A 26,493-nucleotide genomic window follows, 5' to 3' on the forward strand; every position below is an offset into this window, starting at 1 on the left:
AATTCCCAGGTGTCCTGACAGAGTTCCAGCCCAGTCTGCCCTCCCTCTGCCATAGCCCCCAGGTGAGTGGCTGTGGCTATTTTAGCGCTCTGCCCAGGCTCTCTGCACTGTGGAGTGAGCTTTGTCTTTATTCCCCAAGAGTGCTGCTCACAGGTAAGACTCCTGCTGTCCATGGGCTCCCAGCCCGCCACCCTCGCGCACCTCTGCAAATCCTACTAATGTCTCTGGTTATATGGTCCCATCCTGCTGCTTTTCTGTTGCTTTTTTTTCTGAGGATTTGTCTTTATTTTAGTTGTAATTTCCGTTTGGTCCTGGAAAATCATCTGCATAGCTTCTATTCATTCTGCGTTCATTTTCACATCCTCAATAAAGTCATTTTTTAAATAAAGAAATACTTTATAGATTCTTGTTGAGATATTTAAATTGCGTTTTGGGGCCATTATGAAGTAAAATAAGGGTTACCTGAACATAAGCACTATGATACCACCACAGTCAGTTTGTTAACCAAGATGGCCACTAAGTGACTAACTTAGGTGGGGAGCATATACAGTGTAGATCCACTAGATGAAAGAATAATTCATATCCCAAGTGAGAAGGAGTGGGACAGCATGAGATTTCATCATGGAACAGCATGTAATTTAAAACATATGAATTGTTTATTTCTAGAATTTTCCATTTAATATTTTTCGACCTAGTTGACCATATATAACTAAAACCATCGAAAACAAAACCACAGATACTGGTGAACTATTTTCCCTCTTTTACAGATGGAAGACTGAGAGGTTAAATAACTTGCCTGAGGTTATATAGCTTGTAACTGACAAAGTTGGAGTGCATTGTTCTTAACAGATCCCATTATATTTACTATATAACTCTTTATATCCCTTCTGACTTTGTTTTTTTCCAATCATTTCAGTAACAATTTCTTATGAAGTATGGAGCAGCCCTGGCTACCATCACAACAAATGCCTATAGTTGGTCCGCAAAAAAATCTTTCCTCTTGTATAAGCACAGTAAAACAGCAAGACTCTTCTGAAATCAAGATAAATTGTTCTTTGAAATGCATCTCTCTCCATTTTCAAAATAGCATTCTCTTTAACTTACTTGTTTGTAAGGTTCCCTCTTATAAAAACCAAAGGGAAAAATTATTTAGGTCTTTAGTTGGAGATAAAATACTTTCTAGAAGGTTATGTGTGAATCATTCTCTCCTCAGTTGTACCTTGTACATATTTCTGTTCTCACACTTCTGCTGGATTATAATTGTCTATTAACTTGGTAGTCTTGTATACTCCGGTGTTGAGATCCTCCGGGCAAGGGCAGGTTTTGGTGACTTCTGTCTCCCTAGTGTCTTAACCCAGGATTAGCACAGAGCAGACATTCAACAAATTTTCATTGAAAAAGATTGAAATATGGTTAAGAAAGGCAACACTTCCATCCACTAGAGATTTCAACTCATATTCCTTCTGAGTCCAGTAGTATGCTGGTAAGTTGGTTTTCAAGGTAAGGGAGAGGAGAGCCCTGATTTGTAGTGTTAGCTGATTTCTGAAACAAATACTCTCACCATGGCTGATTTCAAGCTACCAATGATTTAATAACTGACTCATAAAATTCCTGAATATTTAATAAGCAACTTTCAGGAGCCCCTATTTTGGGCTGAAACTCTAATTCTACCTAAAATTCTTGAACTGTTATTGTGTCAGTGTGATCACAAAGGTAAATAAGCTATCAGAGTGGGGAAGATAATGCCAAATTCAAACAGCAAGAGTGAAAGACCAAAACAAACATTTGTAAATTAGGAGAATTCTGTGTTTTGCCTCCCATGAACTAAGCCTCTATTATTTGTCATTTGTTTGCAAATTGAGATACACTTAAATGGCATGGCTCCCAGAAACCTGCTAAGTAAGCAACTATTCTGAAAAATCAAAAGCCCAAAAACACACTGGGTTTCTGAGAGATGTTTATTTTTTATTAGAAAATATAAACATGTTTACTAACTTCCTTCAACAAACAGATTAGGGTGTCAAATGTTGGATGCATTGCACAAACAGAAAATACATTCACAGAGGCAGAATCAGGAAGTTCTGAGAAAAACTCTTATTCTCCAAATTCCCACACAATGTGTTTCTTCCTCTCCCCTCCCAACTTGGAGACTCCATCATTCTAGGTTAAATTTGAGTCTCTAATATTCTACCCAACCACTCACGGTTCAATTTTGCACACAACAATGGAGCTAATAAGTAAATGGCAGGGTTTGAATCCAGAACCATCTGACTTCAAGGTTCATGGTTCTTTCTAGTATATCACCTTTAATAAATATATATGTGTGTTCCAAGTTTTAAGGGTGATTCATATCACATTTATTAAGAGTTTTAGACTCCTACAAGTTTAAACACTATAAGTTGTCATTTTAGGTGTGATGCTAGAGTTGTTGATCCCAATCACTACCCAAAGATGGGAAGGTGTGATTCCTGGACCATTGCATTATCTCACCTATCCCCAACTGGCTGTGGCTGGAAACAACACACATTTAAGTGACTACCTGGTTGTATGCCAGATATTGCCATCCCTTTTTGTAAAAATAAAAGTAATAAGTCCACTGGCACTCCCAAGCCTTCTACTAACCACCTATATAGTCCTTCCAGTAGATCTTCATCAGAAATTCAAGATTATAGTCCTTTGGGCCCAAACCATTTTGGCAAATCTACAGAGAGAAAAGTTACAATTTGATATTTAAAATGAACTTGTAAATATTAAAACAAAAGTTGCTGTAAGTTTGAACATAAATAGTTGACAGTAAATTTCATAAAAGAATGCATGAAGAACATTTATTTAAATTGTATTGATTAAAATAAATTATCACTAATCTGGGGAGGATAGCCAATGCAAAATGCATATAGATTTACAAAAGTCTCTCTGCTGTATAATTGCAGGTTGAGTACTAGTTAAAATCACCCCTACCTCACCTCTCTAAAGAAATGTCTAGAATAATTCCAAATATAAATAGGGTACTGTGAAAGGTCTTCTAGATGAGTTACTCTAAGGAAAGACTCAGTATTTGAAAATGCATCATTTATAGGTAGTTAGCTGGTAGAAAAGCTAGGTGTTTTAAATATTTATTATTGGTCCCACGACCAAGAACTCTAGCTGATAAAAGTTGCTGGACTTCCTGGGTAGGGCAGTATATTTAATTTGCCTTGGAAAATGATTTTATAAGTTTCCAGATTTGTCACTGTACCTAGTCTGAGGCATTATTTGCTACCTCTCAAACTCTGCCCATCATTTTGCTTCCTGACAAGATTCACGAACCTTTGAAAGTAGATAAAGATATTCTTAAGATCTGAACCATAAGGCAAATTAACCTTATTTTATAAGGACAGGAAGATATAATCTGCATTATCTTTTCTGAAGACACAAATGCTTGAAGGAAATATTGCTCACCACCCCGGGTGGTACACCAGAGGATTTTCAGTGGCATCTGGATGAATATATTTTATTTTCATACAGTTGTGTTTATTTTTCTTCAGGTGGTTTCATGGACAGTATTGCTATGGATGTGGCTAAATTTAAGTAAAGAAGTATCTGTGAAGATAAATATTATATAAATAATAGTATTGCAGTATATGGCTAGGACAGGAATCATTAAGGAAGTTTGTGAAGGAATGAAATTTGAGAAATACTATTTCAGGGTTAATACAATGAGGCATTCCCACCAAGGTCAAGATGCATTGAAATTGTTCCTTATCCCTAGGAGCAGGAATAATCTGCTGCTCTTTTAACTTACTTGTGGTATGTAGTGATGCAACATCTATGTAAGATGAATAAGAAAAACTTGAAGGAAATGCATTAAAAGTTTGTCTTTAGCTATAAAAACACTTGTGCCATTTATTGTCTCTTATTTGTATGTTCTCTTTGCCTCTCCTTCTGTTTAGCATTAAATCTTCCACATATTCCATTCAGTCATAGTTAATGCAATATTAAAGTCTAGAAAGTGAAACTCCCCAAAGACATGTTCTTTGGTGAAATTCTTATCCTCTTAACCTCACATCCTAGCATTTTATTTGATGTGTTATTTAGTTGTCTTCTGTCTGCATAAGCTTCCTCTGTAGACAGCAAAAGCACTGATGAGACTTCTCAGTTATACTCCCATTTTGCTTCTTTATGAAAAGCTTCAGCCATTCTTTCCCAATATGTACCACTCACACCCCCACTGCCATTAAGTTGACTTTGGTACAGGTGATTGGCTCTTCTTTCCCTCACTAATCCAGTACATTTATTCAAGTCAGATTACTGTAATATGAAGCACTGTCATTCAGTTACAGGAGAGCATGTGTGGACAAATTGACACTATTAGAAAATAATTCTAATAGAATTGACTTCTGATAATATTTGTTTACTAAAACCAAAGCAATTTAATACTTCAGATTTCCATTCAAGAAAATAAACACCTTACTTAAAAAAATTAAAAATTGAATTGCCATTTGATCCAGTGATCCCACTTCTAAGAATTTCCCTAAGAAGCCTGAAACACCAATAAGAAAGAATATATGTACCCCCATGTTAATAGCAGCAATATTTACAATAGCTAACATCTGGAAACAGGCCAAGTGTCCATCAGTAGACGAATGGATAAAAAAGTTGTGGTACATATACACAATGGAGTACTATGCCGCTGTAAGAAAGAAAGATCTCTTGTCCTTTGAGATGATATGGAGGGACCTGGAAAGTATTATCCTAAGCAAAAGAACCCAAGCAGAGAAAGACAAATATTACATGATCTCACTTATTTGTGGAATATAAAGAACATAACACTCTGAGGAATAGAGTAGACCCAGAGACGTGGAAGTAGGGTACAGACTGACAACCCTCAGAAGAGGGGGTGGTGGGGGGAGGGAAGAGATAAACCACATAACTTATATGCATGTATGCATAACCGATGGACATGGACAACAAAGCCGGGTATGAGGTTGGGGGGATAAGGAAGGTGTCAATAGGGAAAAAAGGAGAAACATCTATAACAAAAAGAAATTAATACAAATTTTTTTTAAGTTTGTCTTAAAAAGAAAATGAACACCTTTTATCATATATGATGTGAGATTTCTTCTGAGAAGTATAACATATTCTAAGGTTGATTTCTGTAGCACACCACTATTTAACTCCCAACATAGTTGAAATTTGATAAGTTGCCATAGGACAATGGTATCAATTTTTTAACTGAGGAAGCAGGAAAGGGAGGGGCTTAAAATATTTTTTTTTCTTTGAACACAAGGAATGTGGTCTAATAGCTTTTTCTTAAAGAGAAAATACCTATACAATAGGTAAATCTAATGATTGAAAACCAGAAACTTCCCTCATTTCTCTCCCCATGCCCCTTAAGCATTCTCAGATCCCTAAATCAAAGAGAAGCATGACCAATGGACATGGACAACTAAGCAGGGGACGGGGGGGTGGGGTGGGGGGTGCCAATGGGGTAAAAAGGTAAAATGTCTGTAACAAAAAAATAAATAAAAATTCATAAAAAAAAAAAAAAGAGAAACAGATTAAGGTGAATAGCAAGGCATGTTCTATACTCGAAGCAAGATTAACCTTTATACATAGATCCTTTTTTTGGCATTGATGTAGAAAATTCAAACCTGGAGGTACTTCAGCCTACAAATAACCTAATCTGCATACCAGATGGATTGAAGGGGAAAAAACACAGACATTTTCCCACACAAACATATACTATGTTTTAATGTGAGTGTAGAAAAAACTGATGATTTTGCTCCCAAGGGGTCTTTGGGCCTTTCTCATGTAGTCTTGTGGAGAAATTTAACTTCGAGTTTCTAAAATTATCAAAATGTCTAGATAAGCATTAAATTGAAAAAAAGGGGGGGGGGCCTCTTACATAGAAAACCAAATGAACATTTTCTGAATTATTTTTAACTCTTCAGTGATACCCAGCCCCCAATTTCGTAGACAAGTGGATGAGGAGTCAATCAAGGGAAGTTCCCCAAATGAGTAGACTATGATTCACTGGCTTATTTAAAAAATAATTTAATGTTTTCCTACATGCACAACTCAGTGTGTTAGTATGTAAAAGTTCTTTTCTTCTGAAAAGGTAACTGTCGTTTAAGTTTCAGTGAATGAGAATTGTGGTATTTGTTTTCTTTCAGGTCCTATTTGTGAAGATAAAAATAAATTTCCTTAAAACAGTGAATTTTATCTACATTTTACACATTTCCCCTTATTATATTTATCATATCTGTCATCATATTAAGCCATCCATCATCTCCAACAAATCTTACAAAGGCACAGTGAATACAGTGCATGGATTTGGGAACTTCGTATTTCCTTCTTAAATTTCAGGGTAGACAGTTAAGCAGCTTTTGTACTTGAAGTTCTGAAACTAATTCAGAAACTGCTATTATAATTACTACAAAAGCAAATTTGAACATTCTCATGGTTACCAGAGTCATTAAATAACGGAAGGTACAATTTATGTCTTGTTCATCTATAACAGATAGAAAAAAATAAAGATTTGGGACTAACTGAAAAACAAGCAAAAAAAAGTTCTTGTGTGCCCCATATAATATACAGCTCACATATCCTAGCCTTACTTCCACAAATCCTGTCCCAAAAATTCACAAAAGGGCAAGACCAAGCCCCGGCCAGTTTGGCTCAGCGGTTGGAGTGTTGGCCTGCAGACCAGATAGTCCCAGGTTCACTTTCCACTAGGGGCACGTACCAAAAAAAAGGGGGGGGGGGGCAAGACCTAGAGCAAGACACTTTTTGCAGCAATGGCTCACTCAGTTCCTATCAGTAGGATCATGGCTGCCCCAAGTAAGATTTCAAGGTAGCTGAAGTATACTTTCTTAAGTATTAAGACATTGAGCATTTTTTATGAAAAATTTCCCTAAAATGTATAATACATATCCCTTGATTTTGCAAGCAGAAGTTACTGAATGCAATAAGCCATACCCTGATGACTCATGCATTCACAACAAACATCCTTGATTATACTGTGCAGTAGTACAATGTCGTCTGCTTTTTTAAAAAATCCCCTCCTTCTCCTTTAAGTCAGTATGTCACTTCCTCTGCTGCTAATGTACCTCTTTAAGAACTAATATCACCATTTCCCTCCATGCACAACCCTTCTCATTTGTAGCTTTTCATTTACTGTGAACTGAAAAACCAAGATTGGTAAGAACTGTATGTTAAACAAGAGTTAAGAAGGCACTGAAAGTAAGGATGAGGAAATAGTTATGGCCTTCAAGGCAGCAGCTTTGTAACACCTAAATGTTTCTACCTTAAGATAACTTTCCCAACTCTTCCAGTTTAAACTAAGTATATAAAGGGTGATGTTGTGAGAGAGCTATCTTCAAATAATTGAGTTTCTTCTGAACACATGATCTGAGCATAGACTAAAACAGATATTTCAATCGCTTCAAGTTTTTCTCAGTTATTGAACATCACATAATTACAAAATGCACATCCCAAATACTTTTTTGGATGTTATTCAGTTTGATCTTGACAACATTGCTGAGATGGGAAGTGCTAAGCTCATTGTCCCAGACTACAGATCAGGAATTGGAGGATGGAGAAAGGTGAATGATTTGCCCACAGTCATATAGTAAGTAAATGACAATGTTGGGCTCCTAGGTGCTCATCCAGGACTCTTCTCACAACACTAATATTTTTCATTACTTTCTCTCACCTCTCCCATGTTCAAAAGGACACTAAGCCCTGCCACTGGTGAGAAAGACTCCATTTCCTTTATTTCTCTCTAGGCTCTGCCAGATGTCTCTAAGAATCTTGCTCATTTTCCTTGCATAACTCAGAACCCTCTGATTTTATTATGTTGAGGATTGTCAGTGAATTAAAAATTTAACAAATATAGGGTCCCAACTGTCCATCAAATTTTAAAAATGTCAACAATAAGGATGTTTTGCGTAAGCGAACCCAGAAGAACACATCCAAGCAGATATATAACAGCCCATTTTGTGTCATGGCAGCATGAAAAATCATCTCATCAAGAAATTCCTTAATCTTTTATATCCGCCATAAATAACCAGTCAGAAATGTGGCTCGTATTTTAAATTAATCAAAAATAGTGCTTTCACTCATGTGTTCTCTCTCTCTCTCTCTCTCTCTCTCTCTCTCTCTCTTCTTGAAATTACTTGATGTCTTCTAATGTCAGCATGATAAGTATGATATTTGAATATATGATTCTACTTCTGAGCCAGCTTAAACCTCATCTCCTCCAGGAAAAGCCTTCCTTATCCATTCCAGCAGTACCCAGACACTGATTCTTCCTCTTCTCCCAGAACTTAGAGCAGTTATTGGTATTTGACACTTAGCACATATTAAGAAACCATGTAATATACTGCCAGAAATATGGGTTCTAGAGGCAGACAGACCCAAGTTCTAATTCCAGCTTTACCACTTCAGAGCTGTGTGGCCTTGGACAAGTTGCTTAAACTCCCTTTAGTTGAGATTCCTCATCTATAAAATGAAACTAATAATATGTAATCTGTCAAATTGTTCTAGGAATTAAATACACATAAAGCACCTAGAACATATATTAGGTACCCCATTAAAAGCAGTTGTTGTTTTTATTATTATTATTATTACAATGCCTTTTATATATAGATCTGGTTTGGTATGTGTGAAATTATTGTCTTCACAAGTTGTTTTTAAACCCTTTGACAGCTGTGTCCAGAATGTAACTTATCATCATGAAGCTTAAACTTAATAGCCTTTACTTGTATGGATTCTTTCCAAGGTCTTATTGAAAATATTGTATATGTAATTTTGTATTATTTTTCTTAAAGAGGGCTCCTAAAGTAGTATCAGCAACAGGTCTGTACAAAACCTAGTTCCACCTCTGGTTGTGTGTTTAACCTCTATGTTACCCCCCTCCTCATCACCACTTCCTGAACTCAGTATAGTATTTTGCACATAGTTGGTACTGAATAAAATGACATTTTATAAAATCCTCAATTAACCAGAAGTTTTACTGTACTCAGCTATCCAAAAATAAGCTGATGTCAACTATTTAGTCAAAACTTCCAACTGCCAACCAATACATTTGGTTGGAAAATATTCAATCCACTTACATATTTTGAGATAATAAAAATCCACTTGGTAAATTGTAAGGCTATTATTAGTACAGTGTTACTCATGAAAATCATAATAACAATGATGACCCTAAGGCAGGGTATCTGGACCTCAACCCGACTGACATTTTTCACTGGAAAATTCTCTGTTGAAAGGGTCTGTCCTGTGCATTGTAGTATGTTCAGAAGCATTCCTTGCCTCCACACACTAGATGCTAGTCACCCTTCCATATTTGATAACCAAAAATGTCTCTAGGCATTGCCAAATGTCCCCTAGGGGAAAAATCCCCTTTCCCACTGTCCTAAGGCATCACATTCAGCACCAAAAGGTGTACATCTAGATGATCGCAAGTTTTTGGTATGAAGACAGGAAAAAAAAAAAAAGAAGGCATTTTCAATAAACAAAAGTGACCTCGAGTAACCTGAAAATTCCATTAACCCCATTCTTTGACTGTTCTATTCCCTAAGCATTCCAAATAACAAAAAAAAAAAAAAAAAAAAAATGTACCATCCATTCTATGTTCTAATTTGTATGCAATGATCATCCCATTTGCCATCTTAACACCTAAGTACAGAAATCCAGTTCATGCGTGGGGGATCATCAGTTTCATTGCTTTTGTCATCTATTTTAAGTGACAATGATGCTAATGACCTGGAAATTTAGAGAGCTTTTTTTCTCTTGTTGTTGGCATTTTTAACTTTGATATTAGCAATTCTTCCTATATTGTCTTCCTGAAAGTGAAAGCTGGTCTAATTAATTGTGATTATACTCTAAAAAGACCTAACACTTTGTTGATCATTTAAAAGTAATTTGTTCTAGCCATTCCATTGATTGTGCAATTGAAAATGTCCTTCAGCCCTGGCCGGTTTGGCTCAGTGGTTAGAGCAACGGCCTGCGGTCCAGAGAGGCCCAGGTTCGGTTCCCACCAAGGGCATGTACCTTGGCTGCAGTGTGTCCCTGGCCCTGGTTGGGTCGTGCAGGTGGCGGCCACTCGATGTGTTCCTTTCACGTCGATGTTTCTCTCCCTCATGCTCTGTCTGAATAAAAAATGGAAAAGTGTCCTTGGGTGAAGGTAAAAAAAAAAAAAAAACTAAAAAAAAAAAGAAAGAAAGAAAGAAAATGTCCTTCAGCCACTGCCAGTTTTGCTCAGTGGTTAGAGCATCAGCCTGTGGACCTAAGGGTCTTGGGTTTGATTCCAGATCAAGGGTATATACCTGGGTTGCAGGTTTGATTCCTGGCCCTGGTTGAGGTCGTGCGGGAGGCAACCAACCGATGTTTCTCTCCTCATTGATGTTTTTCTCCTCTCTCTCTCTCCTTCCTTCCCTCCCTTCCACTTAAAAAAAAAAAAAAGAAAGAAAGAAATGTCCTTCTTGAATAAACAATATAATAATATTTCTTATTTTTCTGCAGGTTGTGATCCTGGGGAAACATTCAAGAGGATATCACTACATGCTTGCTAACCTGGTAAGAATAAGCAGAGTTTAAGTTTCCCAGGGCAATATATTCTCTTTAGTTTGTGTCATCTATAATTGTCTAAAAAAAGAAATACATGAAGTACCTAATTTGTTCTCTAGAGATTTGGAGAGATTAGTCAGTAAATACAAAAACCTGAATGTAATAGCCTTTTTTTCAATTATGCTGCCTCTGTTTTAGCTACAAAGTTCATATTCTCTCCTCATTTAGAAAATAATAATTTGATATGATTCTTCACTGATTATTTTTAGATTCAATTTAGATTTGAAATGTAACTTATTTTACACAAGTTTGAAATGTAAAACAAGGGATGGGGACACAGGAAAGTGTCTCTTTCCCCAATTAATCTAAGTGTGCATGCATATCAGTACTGGATTTGTCTTTACTAAAGTAGACCACTACCAAATCTTTTCAAACCAGATTCTAGAAATAGGAACATTGAGTGCACAGCCACCTTTCTACTTATAATAAAACGCAACTTGAATCTTTACCGTCAAATTTCCCATGTCTTTAAAATTTGTGACATTCTAGAAGCTAGTACTTTATTTAGATTAGTTTGTAGCTCTTCTTTCACTTTCTCTAAAAGGATTATCGGTTTAGGAATTGACCAAATGGCTTCTAAATCAGTAATATCTGTTTTGCAGAAGTTCTATATAAGACCTCTGAGGAACAAAAGAGGAATGTTAAATTATCACTATGATACTAGGAATCTATTACATTATTATATAACCCGAATTTTGTTTTATTAGCACAATAGAATCATAATCATTACAGAGCTTTTAAACCAAAAGAGTGACAACAAAGGTAAAAAAAAATATTGTTATTATATTCTTAGATCCAAGAAAAATCTTATTTTGTTTTAATAATGAATATTTTTTTAAATGAGAAAGAAAATGTTACTTAAATTTTTTTTCCTTTTTATTCTTCACCTGAGGATACTTTTCTATTTATCATCAGATAGAGTGAGAGGGACAGACAGAGAGAGAGACAGAGAATCATCGATGTGATAGAGCCACATCGAGTGGTTGCCTCCCGCATGACCCAACCAGGACCGGGGACAAACAACAACCAAGGTACATGCCCTTGGCCGGAATGAAACCCACGGCTCCTTGGTTCACAAGTTGATGCTCTAACCATTGCACAACACTGGCCCGGCAAATCTTTTTTCTTAGGAAGTGTATATACTCAAACACTTTATAAGATGAAGATTATAGCTACTGCTTTGAAAGGTAATGTGAATCTTCTATAAAGTGCTCAAAGTAAACCATTTTAGTCCATTCTGGGGATAAATGAGTTGACTCTTTTAGGAGGAGAAATCTTTAGTCTTAATTTACATCTGAATACATTCAATTTGTTTTTAGGCAACCAATAAATAAAGAATGTTTGTTGACTCACTGGAGATTAAACCAGGGTTTAGTAGGAAACATGAAGGTCATAGTATTGATGGGTTTTTACCATTTCTTCCTCACCAATAAGTATTTTGCTTTTCTTTCTTCCTCCCAATGTCTACCTTTTCTTTCTCCTCTGCCTTTTAAGTCCTAGGGGTCACCTATCATTTTCAGTAAATTATATTACTTTAGGTAGTACACACACAAACTTTTTTATTATAATGGTATTGTATTTATTTAATATATATTTAAAAATATAAAACTAGCACATCAAAATTCAAATTTTATGAATATTATTACTTTATACAGGGATAAAGTAGAGATTTAATAACAAGTGAAATGATTTTTTAATGTGTCAAATCTGTCACATAAATAATAGTATAGGGGATAAACAGATAACAAAATCTGTTTTTGTTTTGTTTTTGTATACATGATTGTGGTGGTACTTGGACCACTGAACTTTGGGAAAGCATTGAACTGGGTGTCAGAAAGTTTGGGTTGTTATACTGACTTTGCTACTAGCTAGCTATTGTACCATGGGTAAGTCACTTCACCTCTGTGGATCTCAGATTCCTTATTGTAGAATTCAGATGGAAATAGTTATTGATGTATTGGTTGGGTTCTTTAGAAACTGATGCTAAGATATAATTATAAGTACAAAACATTTATTGAGAGTAATAGAAGTACAAAACATTTATTATAAGTAAAAATAAAAGGGAGAGGGACACAAGTGGGCAGGGAGAGCTTCAGACCATAATATAGGTCTTGCATAAATGAATGAGGAGAAAAGGAAGTAAGTTTGATAAGAAGAGCCTCAACCTGTGGTAAAGCTCTGAGAAGGTCTTGGCCAGCACAACTGGGACCTCCTGTGCAAACACTGAACATAGAGGAACCTCATGCTGCCTCAAATGGCAAGCCACTGTGCCCCCTACTTTGCTCAGCCACTGTCTGGCAGCTGCCCAGGAAGCAAACACTTCCCACCTGAAAGCTGAGTCAGAGCCTGAAGGCACCTGAAGTTGGAGGCTGTCATCTAACTCAACTCTTGAGGCAGGTTCTGTCATAAAGGGAAATCTGAGCCATGCATATCAATGACTGTTTCAGTTGGCATAAAATGATCAGATGATCTATAAAGAATTTTCCAATTCTAGAATTCTAACTAGGCTTCTCTAATCCTACTGATAATCCTTCAGGTGAGCTCTGGTTTCAACTTTGAGACCCAGATGTGACAGAAATGTAAGCCTGTGTAGTGATAGAACTGTAAGAGGATCACTAGGACAAGTTTGGAGTAAAGAATGGTAAACTAAATGCCTAACACAGAAGTGAACATTATGAAACCTTGGGAGGATGCCTACCATAAGAACAAGCAAAGTCTGTTTCTTGAGAAAGAATATAAAATATAGTGTCATGTTAGCCTAGGTAATGAAAACATGAATTCATCACCATGCTTTGAGTTGCCACTCCTTCTTCCTCTAGTGACCTTCTGTTCATTTGAGCACACACTTGTGTTTCCACAACTCCTGTACTCAATATCACATTGCATATGGACAATAAAGATAGGAAAGTTTGCTAATCTCTGATGAGACATATTATCCCTACCATGGTTTCCAGATTTTTTAAAGCAAATTAAAAATACTCCAAACCTCTCCACCAAAGACACATATACACATACACCCACAACAAACCAAAACTATTTAGAAGCCATTTAGATGGTCAAAAAAGAGTAAGTGGAACTAAGAAGAGGTTTCCTTTCAAGAGAGCCTTCTGGCCTTTCAAGATGAGCCAGCTGGATGAAAGCAAAAGACATATATACAGGGGAACGAATTCTAATCTGAGTCTTCATGTAACAACAGCAGCACAGAATCACTGCCTTCTTATATAAATGCAAAGTCAAAAACAGTCACACTGTTTACCTAAGCTTTCTGGAATCACCTGCAGCATTGCCTCATCTGTCCCCTTTGCTAATGAGCTCCATGGATCTGGCAGACTTCTATGTGCTTTCACATGGACCTTCCCTGGTAGCAATCCTAAAGTGAGAAGACTTGGAGAGCCCATGAATGCTTCACTGAAGGGTTTCACATACCAGGGTATACATTTCACAGCGGACAACAAGCTTCAGAATGTATTAAATTGTTGAAATCTGTGGAAGAAACGAAAGATTGGATCAGGAGCATGGGCCAGAGATGTTATCTGATCAGGCCAGAAGTGGACATCCCAATAGAGCAGGTAAGTGTCTTACAAATTCTATATCAGTTGGTGATGTCACTTCTTTTTATGCATGGTTCTATAATTAATTGCTGTTTTCTCTTCCAGGACTCGCTCTAAGGTGGTAATGTTTCTCTACTCAAGTACCAGAGGTAACCAACATTTATATAATTTGTCAGTGAAGCAACCTCTTTTTTTCATGGTAAGATCCTGGATCAGGATCCTTGACACTGCATTGCCATGCATGTTATGCATTATGATTTAATTATTTCATACATGTCAATAATAGTGCACAGAACCCTATATTAACCCTAGGCATAATGAAAAAGGCACTAGACCAAGAGCTAAGACACAAGCTTAATTCCCAGGAATCTGTCTAACTAGCCTTGTGACAAATCAAACATCTCTGAGGCTGTTTCTTAATCTGTTAATATGGAGAGTTAGAACAGATTGCTATTTCCCAAAGCATGCTATTTATACATAAGATTATTTTAGGCAATACATAGCAAAACTTCTTACGCCAATTGATTTTGAATTTATATTAAATGTGTATCAGTCCAGCCAGTGTGGCTCAGTGGTTGAGCATCGACTCATGCACCAAGAGGTTGCCAGTTCGATTCCCGGTCAGGACATATGTGCCCAGGTTGTGGCCAAATCCCCAGTGGGGGGCATGCAGAAGATAGTCAATTGATGTTCTCTCTCATTGATGTTTCTATCTCTCTCCCTCTTACTTTCTCTCTCTAAAATCAATAAGAGAAAAAAATGTTTTAAAATATATATTAGAAAAAGATAACTGTCCCATCAATTCTGTGATTTTACAGATACCATTCCTAAGAATGAGACTAAAGTGCATATCTAGGTTTAAAAACTTGGTCAATGTAAAGAAAAATATTAGGTAAATGATAGTTCAGATAATCCCCATGCCAGAAAATTAAATAAAAAAAGTAAAGGTAGTATATTAATGACTAAAATTTGGAAAACACTTCCAAGGTACCTTCTAGTTCTGCATTTCTTCCTCATGGAGTGTTAGTTTGGACCAGAAAAGACTAGGAGTGAGAGTATAAGCATAGTAGCCAGGTGAACTTCAAAGACATAAATGGTAGAGCAAAACCCTGTTATCCTTGGGGATGTAAAGTCGTAAGACAGACTAAAATTCAGCCCAGGTGGGCAAAATCCAAAGGGTATGTGGATAGCAAAGATGTAACAGAACTGAGAACTTAAAGGATCAATCAAAATTGTCTAGACCAGAGATTTTTCAACCTTCTTTATTTCATGGTGCACATAAACTAATTACTAAATTTCTTCAGCACACCAAAAAAATACATTATATTTTTTTTGCCGAACTGACAAAAAATAAAAATAAAATAAAATAAACAAGTATAATTTTGGTTCGTTCACACCAAATGGCTATAGTTGTGTTGGCTGTTGTCATTTTTTAATTTTACAATCTAAGGGAAAAGAGGTCAGTGCCCCTGACTAAATAGTCAAGTATTGCATGTTTAAAATTTTTTGTAGCACACTGGTTGAAAATCGCTGGTCTAGAAGTTGACACAAAATAAATTTGACCTAGAATGAGATGGTCCAACCACAGATATTTTGTACCCAAATATAAGACTCATTCAGTGTTATATCAGTTAATCTCTACCTTAGAAGACTTGACAGTTTCCTTGTCTAAGTTAAGACTGATATCAGAATTGGGGATAGTTGTTGACCCTGACAGTGGTGGAGGGCCACAGGGGCAGGCAATCAAGCAGGCCATGCTCTAGTGGAAAAAAGGAGAAGGAAGTATCTTAGACTCCTCCCTGCTATGCCAGCTGTTTTCTTTAGACTTCTCATTTAATTGCCTCAGAACTCTTATGAGGAGATACTTCTTATCCACCTATCCTGCCCAAGGTCTTTAGAGATCAGGAAGTGGGTTCAGAAAACATACATGACTTACCCAAAGTCTCATAGCTAATCCATTGCCAAGCTAGGTTTACATTCCGATTTGGTCAGACTCCTGATAGAGCACCTTGCTCTTCCCATTTTAGCCATTCAAGCATCTCAGTGAGACAGAAGGCCAGCCCCATAAAGGTCATATGAGACCATTTACAAAGGCATAAATGTATATGAATGAAATATAAACTATAAATTTATCAGCGTAAAGTAATCCAAGAGAAAAAGGCTTAAGAAAAAAGAGCAGCTTTGTGAATCTGGGTTTGAAATTTGTCCAAAGGGTCCACATGAAATATATTTCAGTAGGCACCAATTACATCTCCATTACTCTCTTCTCTCTTGCCACATTCTTTCTCTCTCTTTCTCTCTCTCTCTGTCTCTCTCTCTCTCTCTCTCTCATTCAAACACACTTACAATGATGAAGAAAAGATGGCAGCAGGCAGGACCTGAGGGAGGGTGAGAGAGTGAGCTAGTGTGTGAGACAGTGTGAGTGGACATGAAGGTGGATGACCAAATTCCTGCAGTGCAGAGACGTGGAACTGAAGGTTCCTATGCAGTGGATGGGAGCAGCCAGCTACCATGGTAAGCAGCTCTTTAGGGTGCTTCTTCCTGCACCGCGTGCAGGTCCCACCATTTTGAAAGATTCCTGATCTTCCCTGGAAGGAGGCAGTGGGAGCAGCTAGGGCCCAGCAACCTGAGCCCACCAGTGCACCTGGCACCATTGGACCAGTACACAGTAGTGGAGATCCCAAGGTGCCAGTTATGGAAGCCGCAAACAGCCGGGAGCCTAGCACCATCTCCCACAGTAGCAGCCTGATCAGAGTCCAGATATAGCCCCAGCAACAGAGGCTGAGGAACAGACATCCATCCCCAGGCAACAGAAGCACAGACCAGCAGCTGAAACCCATCCCCAAAAACTATAGCAAAGGCTGAGAAAGAATTGAATCCCATGGGGCAACAGCACTCCCCAGCTGCAAGAAGCAGGACCTGGGGCTCCACAGAGGCCTGTGCTGTCCAGAAGTTCACAAGAGCGGTGGGAAGCTGGAGCCCAAGTGGGACTGGTCCGATCCAGCTGCCCATGGGTTCTGTGGGGATGCTGGGGCACCAGAGAAGCCTGTGAGACCCAGCAGCCCACAAGAGCTGTGGAAAGCCGGAGCTTGTGAGAGACTGGTGCAATCCACCTTCATTCCCCATGGGACCTGCAGTGTGCAGGGGCACCAGAGAGGCCTGTGTGACCCAGCAGGGACTGTGCGTTCTAGTTACCCTTGGGACCTGCGGGGTACTGAAGCACCAGAGGGACCTGTGCAACCCAGGAGAGAATGTGCCATCTACTTATTCGCGGGACCTTCAGGGTGCTGAAGCACCAGAGAGGCCTGTTTTTCCCAGCAGGGACTGTGTCATCCAGTCACGTGTGGGACCTGCAGGGAACTGAAGCACCAGAGAGGCTTGTGCAACACAGCTGAGCACAAGATAGGCTGAGAGCATGTGAAAATGGAGGCAGAATGAATGGAAGCTACACAGATGACCACCCAAGACCAAAGCAGAATTACAACTAAAATAAAGACAAATCCACAGAAAAAAGCAACAGAAAAGCAGCAGGACAGGACCATATAACCAGGGACACTGCTAGGATCTGTGGAGGTGCGAGAGGGTGGCGGGCTGGGAGCCCACACACAGCAGCACTCTTAGCTATGAGCAGCTCCCTTGGGGAATAAAGACCAAGCCCAATCCACAGTGCAGAGAGCCTGGACTGAGTTCTAAAATAGCCACAGCCACTCCCCTGATGGCTAAGGCAAAGGGAGGTAACTCTGGGCTGGAACTCTATGGAAACAACCGGGATTTGGAGGACACTCAGAGTTTTTGTGGACTTGCGGACACAAAGGGCAGTGGCCAGTGTGCTCCTTCCCAGGGCTGTGGGTAAAACCAGCAGCCCCCAACCCCTTGGAGATTCAGGCTTTCCCAGTTGAATAAGAAATGCAAATTGAGGCTGATTAACAAAGAGCATCTATCCCACCCTCTGGAAATCCTCTTATGCAGAACACCAGGGCTACATTCCAAGGCACTGAGTAACTGAGATTCCTAGCCTCCAGGAAAAAGCTAGAGGATAACTGAACCTTTCCTGGGCTTGCAAATCTACCCAGGACAGTAAAACCTAACAGTGGTGTTTAACGTGGGCCCACCCAGGCTCATCCAAACCCAGTAGAGGGAGCCACAAATAGCAGAACACCAACACCAACAGGGAAAATTTGGAAGGCTCCAAAAGCCACTGAGATAGTCAAAATGGTAAAACAAAGAAACAAATCCCAAACGAAATAACAAGAGATCTCTATCGAAGATGAGATAAATGAAATGCAGCTAAGCAAATTATCAGAGGTACAGTTCAGAGCCATGACCTTGAGAAAACTCAACAGTATGAGTAAGGACATCAGCACCATGGGTAAAGATATAGAAACATTGAAAACCAACCAAGGATTCCAAAATGGCTGCAGAGTGAATGGAAGCTACACAGACCATCGCCCAGGACCAAACTGAAATTACAACAAAAATAAAGACAAATCGTCAGGAAAAACACAACAGAAAAGCAGCTTGGAGTAAAAAATAACCAGGGACACTGACTCAATCCTGGTAAGCTTGCGGAGATGCGAGATGGGGGCTGGGAGCCCACAGTTCTCAGTGACCTTAGCTGTGGGCAGCAGCCCTAGCTGTGGGCAGCGGCCTTAGCTGTGAGCAGCGCACTGGGGTTAAACTCCCAAGCAGCTCCACAGCGCAAAGCTAGGACAGAGGGTAAAATAGACACAGCCACTCACCTTGGGCTCTGGCACAGTGAGGGTGGACTAGACTGGAAATGTGTGGGGACTCTCAGGATTTGGAGGGCGCTCAGAGCTTTTGCTGAGTTGCAGCCATGCAGGACAGTGGTCATCTTACTCCTTCCCAGGGCTCTGGGGAGAGGCGGCAGCCCCTCTCTCACAGATTCAACCCCACCTGGTGGCCATTGAAATGCAAATTGAGGCCCATTAACAACCAGCATCTGCCACAACATCGGAAATCCCCTTATGCTGAGAACCTGAGGGAGTTTTTCATTCAACTGAGAAGCCAAGCCTCCAGGCAAAAAGCTAGAGGATAACTCTACCATTCCTGGGCTACTAACTCTAACCAGGAAAGGCAGACTTGACAATGGTGTTTAATGTGGGTTCTCCCTGGCACATCTAAGCCCAGGAGAGGGAGCCACAAACAGCAGAACACCAACACCCTCAGGGAAAATTTGGCAGGCTCCAAAGCCCACTGTGATAGCCAAAATGGTGAAACACAGAAACAAATTCAAATGAAAGAACAACAGACCTCTACTGAAGATAAGATAAATTAGGTGCAGTTAAGCAAGATAACAGAGCCATGATAATGAGGAAGCTCAACAGCATGTGTCAGGACATGAGCAACATGAGTTAAGACATAAAAATGTTAACATCAACCAGTTGGAAATTAAAAACCACCAAGAAGAAATGAAGAATGACATAGCAGAAATGAAGAACACATCGAAGGTCTAAATAGCAGAGTAGAGGAAGCTGAGGACCAGATCATGAATTAGAAGATAGGGTAGAAAAAAAATCAAACAATCAGAAAACGAAAAGGAAAAAGCAGTTAAAAAACAGGAAGACAGCTTAAGAGAACTGTGGAACAACTGGAAACATAATAACATTCGCATCATAGGAGTCCCCAAAGAAGAAGAAAATAAGCAAGGGTTAGAGAATATATTCAAGAAAATAGTGACAGAAAACTTCGCTAATTTGGTGAAGGAAGAAGGCATTCAAGTTCAAGAAGCACAGAGAACCCCAACTAAGAACCCAAACAGGCCCACACCAAGACACATAGTAATCAAAATGCCACAAATTAAAGACAAAGAGAGAATCCTAAAAGGAGCATGAAAAAAGCAACAGGTTAATTACAAAGGAAACCCAATAAGGCTCTCAGCTGACTTCTCAACAGAAACACTACAGGCCAGAAGGGAATGGCATGAAGTAATCAAGGTCATGAAAAACAAGGATCTGAATCCAAAACTACTGTACCCAGCAAGGCTATCATTCAAAATAAAAGGTCAAATAAAGAACTTCCCAGACAAAAAAAAAAAAAAAAAAAAAAAGTCTAAGAAAATACATTACCACCAAACCAGCACTGCAAGAAATATTAAAAGGACTGCTGTAAATAGCAGGAGATATGAGAAGAAAAATATAACCATACTAAACAAAAATGGAAATAAATAAATACATATCAAAAATCACCTTAAATGTAAATGGATGGAATGCTCTGATAAAAAGACAGAGTAGCTGATTGGATATTAAAACATGACTCATCTATATGTTGTTTACAAGAGACCCACCTTACAACAAAAGACTCACATAGGTTGAAAGTGAAGGGATGGAAAAAAAATCTTTCAGCAAATGGAAAGGAAAAAAAACCTGGGGTAGCAATACTCATATCTGATAAAATAGATTTCAAAATGAAGGCCATAAATAGAGACAAAGAAGGCCACTACATAATATTCAAATGATCTATCTAACAGGAAGATATAACATTGATAAAAATATATGCACCCAATATAGGAGCACCAAAATATATTTAAAATATTCTAGAAGACTTCAAAGGGGAAAACGAAAGCAATACAATCATACCAGGTGACTTCAACACCCCATTGACACCACTGGATAGATCCTCTAGACAAAAAATTAGCAAGGAAACACAGACTCTAAATGAAGCACTAGACCAAATGGATTTAATAGATATCTACAGAGAATTACACCCCAAACTACAGAATTCACATTCTCCTTAACTTGACATGGGACATTTTCAAAGATAGACCATATGATAGGACACAAATTAAATCTCTACAAGTTCAAGAAGATTGAAATTATATCAAGCATCTTCTCAGATCACAATGGCATGAAACTAGAAATCAATAGCAACAAGAACATGCAGAGACATTTGATCACATGGAAGCTAAATAGCATGTTATTAAACAACGAATGGGTCACCGAGGAGATCAAGGAAGAAATTAAAAACTTCCTGGAAACCAATGAAAATGAACACACAACAACACAAAATCTATGGGATGCAGTGAAAGCAGTTCTGAGAGGGAAGTTTATAGCACTACAGGCCTACCTCAAGAAACAAGAAAAATCTCTAATACATTATCTAACCTCACAACTTAAAGAACAAGAGAGCAAACAAAAAGAAAACCCCAGAGCCAGTAGAAAGAAGGAAATAGTAAAAATCAGAGCAGAAATAAATGACATAGAGTCAAAAAACAAAAAACAAACAAACAAAAAAAAACAATTCCAAAGATTAATGAAACAAAGAGCTGTTTTTTTGAAAAGATAAACAAGATTGATGGACCTTTAGCTAGACTCACCAAAAAACAAAAAAGAACCCAAATACACAAAGTCAGAAATGAAAGAGGAGAAGTCACAACTGACACCACAAAATACAAAAGATCATTAACAACTACTATGAGCAATTATATGGCAACAAATTCGATAATCTAAGCGAAAGGACAAATTTCTGGAAACACATAGTGTCCCAAAGCTGGACTGGGAAGAAATAGAAAACTTGAACAGACCAATAACAACAGAAGAAATTGATTATATAATCAAGACCCTCCCAGCAAAAAAAAGCCCAGGCCGGATGGCTTCACGAGGGAGTTTTACCAAACATTCAAAGAAGAACTAACACCCATTCTCCTCAAACTATTTCAAAAAAATTCAAGAAGAAGGAAGACTACCAAATTTGTTTTATGAAGCCAGCATAATTCTAATTCCAGTACCAGAAAAAAGACATTACAAAGAAAGAAAACTACAGGCCAATATCCATGATGAACATAGATGCCAAAATCCCCAACAAAATACTATCAAATCAGATCCAGCAATACATAAAAATATATATATATATATATATTCACCATGACCAAGTGGGATTCATCCCAGGGATGCAAGGCAGGTACAATATTCACAAATCAATAAATGTGATACACCACATAAACAAACTGAAAGATAAAAATCATATTATCATATCAACAGATGCCAAAAAAGCCTTCAACAAAATCCAGCATCCATTTCAGATAAAAATGCTCAGTAATGTGGGAATAGGGGGAGCCTATCTTGACATAATAAAGGCCATATATGAAAGACCTGCAGCCAACATCATACTTAATGGGAAAAAATTAAAAGCATTTTTCTTAAGAACAGGAACAATACAAGAATGCCCACTTTTGCCACTCTTATTTAACATAGTATTGGAAGTCTTAGCCACAGCAATCAGATAGGAAGAAAAAAATAAATGGGATCCAAATTGGAAAAGAGGAAGTAAAACTGTCATTATTTAAAGATGACATACTATATGTAGAAAACCCCAAAGACTCCGTAAAAAATTTACTTGACTTAATAAATAAATTTGGCAAACTAGCAGGATACAAAATTAACATCAATAAATCAATGGCATTGTTATACACCAATGATGAACTCACAGAAAGAGAAAATAAAAAAAAAAACAATCCCATTTACCATTGCGGCAAAGAAAAATAATAAGAAGAAGATACCTAGGAATAAACTGTACCAAAGAAATAAAGGACCTATTCACAGAAAACTACTGATTCATTGAAAAAAGAAATAGAGGAAGATATAAAAAAAGTGCAAGCGCATACCTTGTTCATGGATTGGAAGAACTAATATCATTAAAATATCCATACTACCCAAAGCAATCTATAGATTCAATTCAATCTCCATCAAAATACCAATGACATAATTCACAGAACTAGAACAAATATTTCAAAAGTTCATATGGAACCAAAATCACCCCAAATAGCCACAACAATCTTGAAAAAGAAGAATAAAGTTGGAGGGATCACATTACCAGATTTCAGGTTATACTACAAAGCCATTGTAATCAAAACAGCCTGGTACTGGCACAAGAACAGGCATATGGACCAGGGGAACAGAACAGAGAACCCAGAAATGGACCCAAGGCAATATGCTCAATTAATATTTGACAAAGGTGGCAAGAGCATACAGTGGAGTAAAAACAGCCCCTTCAATAAATGGTGTTTGGAAAATTAAACAGCTACATCAAAAAAAAAATGAAACTAGACCATCAACTTACACCCTACACAAGAATAAACTCAAAATGGATAAAAGACTTAAATGTGACTCATGAATCCATAGAATACTAGAAGAAAATGTAGGCAACAAAATTTCAGACATCATACGCAGCCGAGTTTTTATTGATACATCACCTAAGGCAACAGAAACAATGGAGAAAATGAACACATGGGAGTACATCAAACTCAAAAGCTTCTGCACAGCGAAAGGTACAATCATCAAAACGGAAAGGCTACCCACTGTATGGGAGAGCACAATTGCCAATGATATATCAGATAAGGGGTTAATTTCCAATATATATAGAGTGCTCATACAACTCCACAAAAGGAAGACAAAGAACCCAATTAAAAAATGGGCAGAGGAACTAAATAGACACCTCTTCAAACAGGACATATAAATGGCTAAGAGACATATGAAGAAATGCTCAACATCACTAATCATCAGAGCGATGCAAATTAAATCAACAATGAGATATCACCTCACACCTGTCAGAATAACCGCCATCAACAAATTATCAAACAACAAGTGTTGGCAAGGGTGTGGAGAAAGGGGACTCTAGTACACTGCTGGTGGGAATGCAGACTGGTGCAGCCACTATGGAAAACACTATGGTGTTACCTGAAAAAATTAAAAATTGTACTGCCATTTGATCCAGTGATCCCACTTCTAGGAATATACACTAAGAAGCCTGAAACATCAGTCAGAAAGAATATATGTATCCCCATGTTTGTAACAGCACTATTTACAATAGCTAAGATCTGGAAACAGCCCAAGTGTCCATCAGTAGACAAAAAGGTAAAAGAGCTGTGGTACATATACACAATGGAGTACTTTGCAGCTGTAAAAAAGAAAGATCTTTTATCCTCTGAGACGACATGGAGGGACCTGGAAAGTATTATCCTAAGCGAAACAAGCCAAACAGAGAAAGACCAGTATCATATGATCTCACTTATTTGTGAAATATAATGAATATAACAGTCTGAGAAATGGGGTAGTCCCAGAGACATGGAAGTGGGGTACAGACTGACAATCCCCCGAAGAGGGGTGGTGGGGGAGAGATAAACCACAGAACTTATATGCATGTATGCATGAACAATGGACATGGACAACAAAGCTGGGGACAAGATTGTGAGGTATGGGAAGGGTATCAGTGGTGGACAAAGGAGAAACATTTGTAACAAAAATAAATTAATTAATTAATCAAAGAAAACAAACACACACACACATACACACACACACACACACCTCCTCTCCCTTGTCTCTTATCTCCATTCTTTCCCTTGCTTTCTTTTCTCTCTTCCCTTCCCCGACTGCTTCATTTATATTTTTAATTTGCCAGGAAATATTGATGGTGGGTACTAGATTACACCTAATTTTTTTTCCAAATTTTTACTAAAACAAAAATTTTATTTTCATAAATAGTACCCCAAAGAGGCATCTTGGAGTGACCTAAGCTTGAAGTAGTGAACTTTGCCACTTACAGATCCTGGGATGTACTTGAAACAGAGAAAGGTCCACTTTGTTTAGATAAAACAAGTTCAAAGAAGATTAAGTCATACTATTTTTCTTGCCAATAATGATTGTTCCTTTTTGCTCCCTTCCTTGTCTAGGTCTTCTTGTTCTGTTTCCTGCTCTTTCTCTTTTTTTTGTTTTTTCATTTTTAATGTTCTAAATAAAAAGCTCAAATGCTCAAAGCCACATGTTGTAATCACTGACATCTCAGCAGATGGCATGTAAACACAGAGCTCACTGGGCTGGAGCCTGACCATACAGGCAAAGGAGATGGGTTTGAAGGGGAAAACTCCCACTGGTTCCAAATGCCAGGAGCGCAGTCACCTCTCCTGGGTACAGTCACCTTTCCTGGGTACAAAACCTTTCTGGTGGCAGGATTCACTTTCTTCTCCAAATGGAAATAGGATATGGTAGAACACAGAGGGTATGTGGGGACTGGGCTGAGATCTAACTTCCTACCATGCATTTAGAAAGCCACAGAGATTTGTCACCTTAAAGTAGCCGACTCATTCTCCCTGTCTAAAAATGCCTCTGTTATAGTCAACTAACTCTCTCCATGTCCCAAAATGTCTCATGCCTCTGTTATAGTCCTCTCTCTCTCTCTCTCTCTCTCTCTCTCTCTCTCTCTCTCTCTCCCCCCTGAAATTAAGATAACTTTCTATCCAATATTCTAACAAAATAAATGGAAAGAATTCTGTTTTCCCCCAGATCACCAAAACATATTCTCTAAAACAATGCTTCTCAAACTATCTGTGAGGAAAAGCCAGCTTCCCCCCAAATCTTCACAGACCAATAAAAGTGTAACAAAAATAAATTACTAAAAAATATATAAAATATAATCCCACTTTTTAGTATTAGATTCAACATCCATATTACCCTGTCAAATTGTTATAAAGGTTTAACTCAATTTCTTTCCTTATATCACCTCAGACTGGAAGCAAACAGCAGACCAGCACCATTCCACACACACTTTGGGTAATACTTCTCTAAAGGTCTTCATAGTAAGTTATATTTTCTCTATACTACTTATACGCTCGATATCTTGTCTACTCCATTGCAAGATGTCCTTAAGGACCTTATAATCATATTGGACAGAACAAACTTGCACAGTTTATAATAATTAGCATGGTGATAGAACAGGTGCTATAATTGGGAATGAAGAGAAGGAAGAGTGTAGGGGAGTCAATACACTGCATAGCATGGACAGAAAAGGTCTTTCAAAAAAGGTGACTTTGAAACAATGATCTGAATGGTGAGAAAGATCCAGGTATATGAAGAATCAGGGAAAGTGTATACTGTGCATAAGTGACAGTATGTGCCAAGGTCCTGAGGCAAAAGAAGAGCTTGATACCTTCTCTGAACTGTCAGAAGGCCATTTTGACTAGAGCAAAGTGAGTGACAAAATCCAGATTATGTAAGGCTATAATAACGCTGCTTAAGGAATTTTAGCTTTGTTCAACAGCAACAGAAAGCTATTAAATAATTCAAGCAGAGAAGGTACATGAGCTGATTTTTGCTTTAAATCAGTGTCAAATAGATGGATCTTATGACATTTAAATTATACCTCATTGTAGCTGTTAATTTAAAAAAAGAGATCAGTGGCTCTTTTCCCCACTAATAGCGCTTATGTCAACTTGTAATTATATGTATGTTCATACAAATAACTCTCACAGACAAGTGCCATGAGTTCAGGGACCATGTTTGATATGGCTCACTATTGCACAATCAGATAATACTTAAGAGAT

General features: G+C 38.0%; 1 protein-coding gene across 2 annotated transcripts in view; it reads left to right on the top strand.

The window, feature by feature from the left end:
* GRIA3 (glutamate ionotropic receptor AMPA type subunit 3) overlaps positions 1-26,493 on the top strand; it is a 536,255-nt gene that overhangs the window by 296,031 nt on the left and 213,731 nt on the right. For both annotated transcript variants that reach the window (XM_036271251.1, XM_036271250.1), the window contains exon 7: positions 10,507-10,560. In XM_036271251.1, the coding sequence (XP_036127144.1) occupies positions 10,507-10,560 (54 nt within the window). The remainder of the gene's footprint in view (positions 1-10,506; positions 10,561-26,493) is intronic.

Source organism: Molossus molossus, unplaced genomic scaffold (assembly GCF_014108415.1).
Source record: "Molossus molossus isolate mMolMol1 unplaced genomic scaffold, mMolMol1.p scaffold_m16_p_2, whole genome shotgun sequence".
In the NCBI taxonomy this organism is placed as follows: Eukaryota; Metazoa; Chordata; class Mammalia; order Chiroptera; family Molossidae; genus Molossus; species Molossus molossus.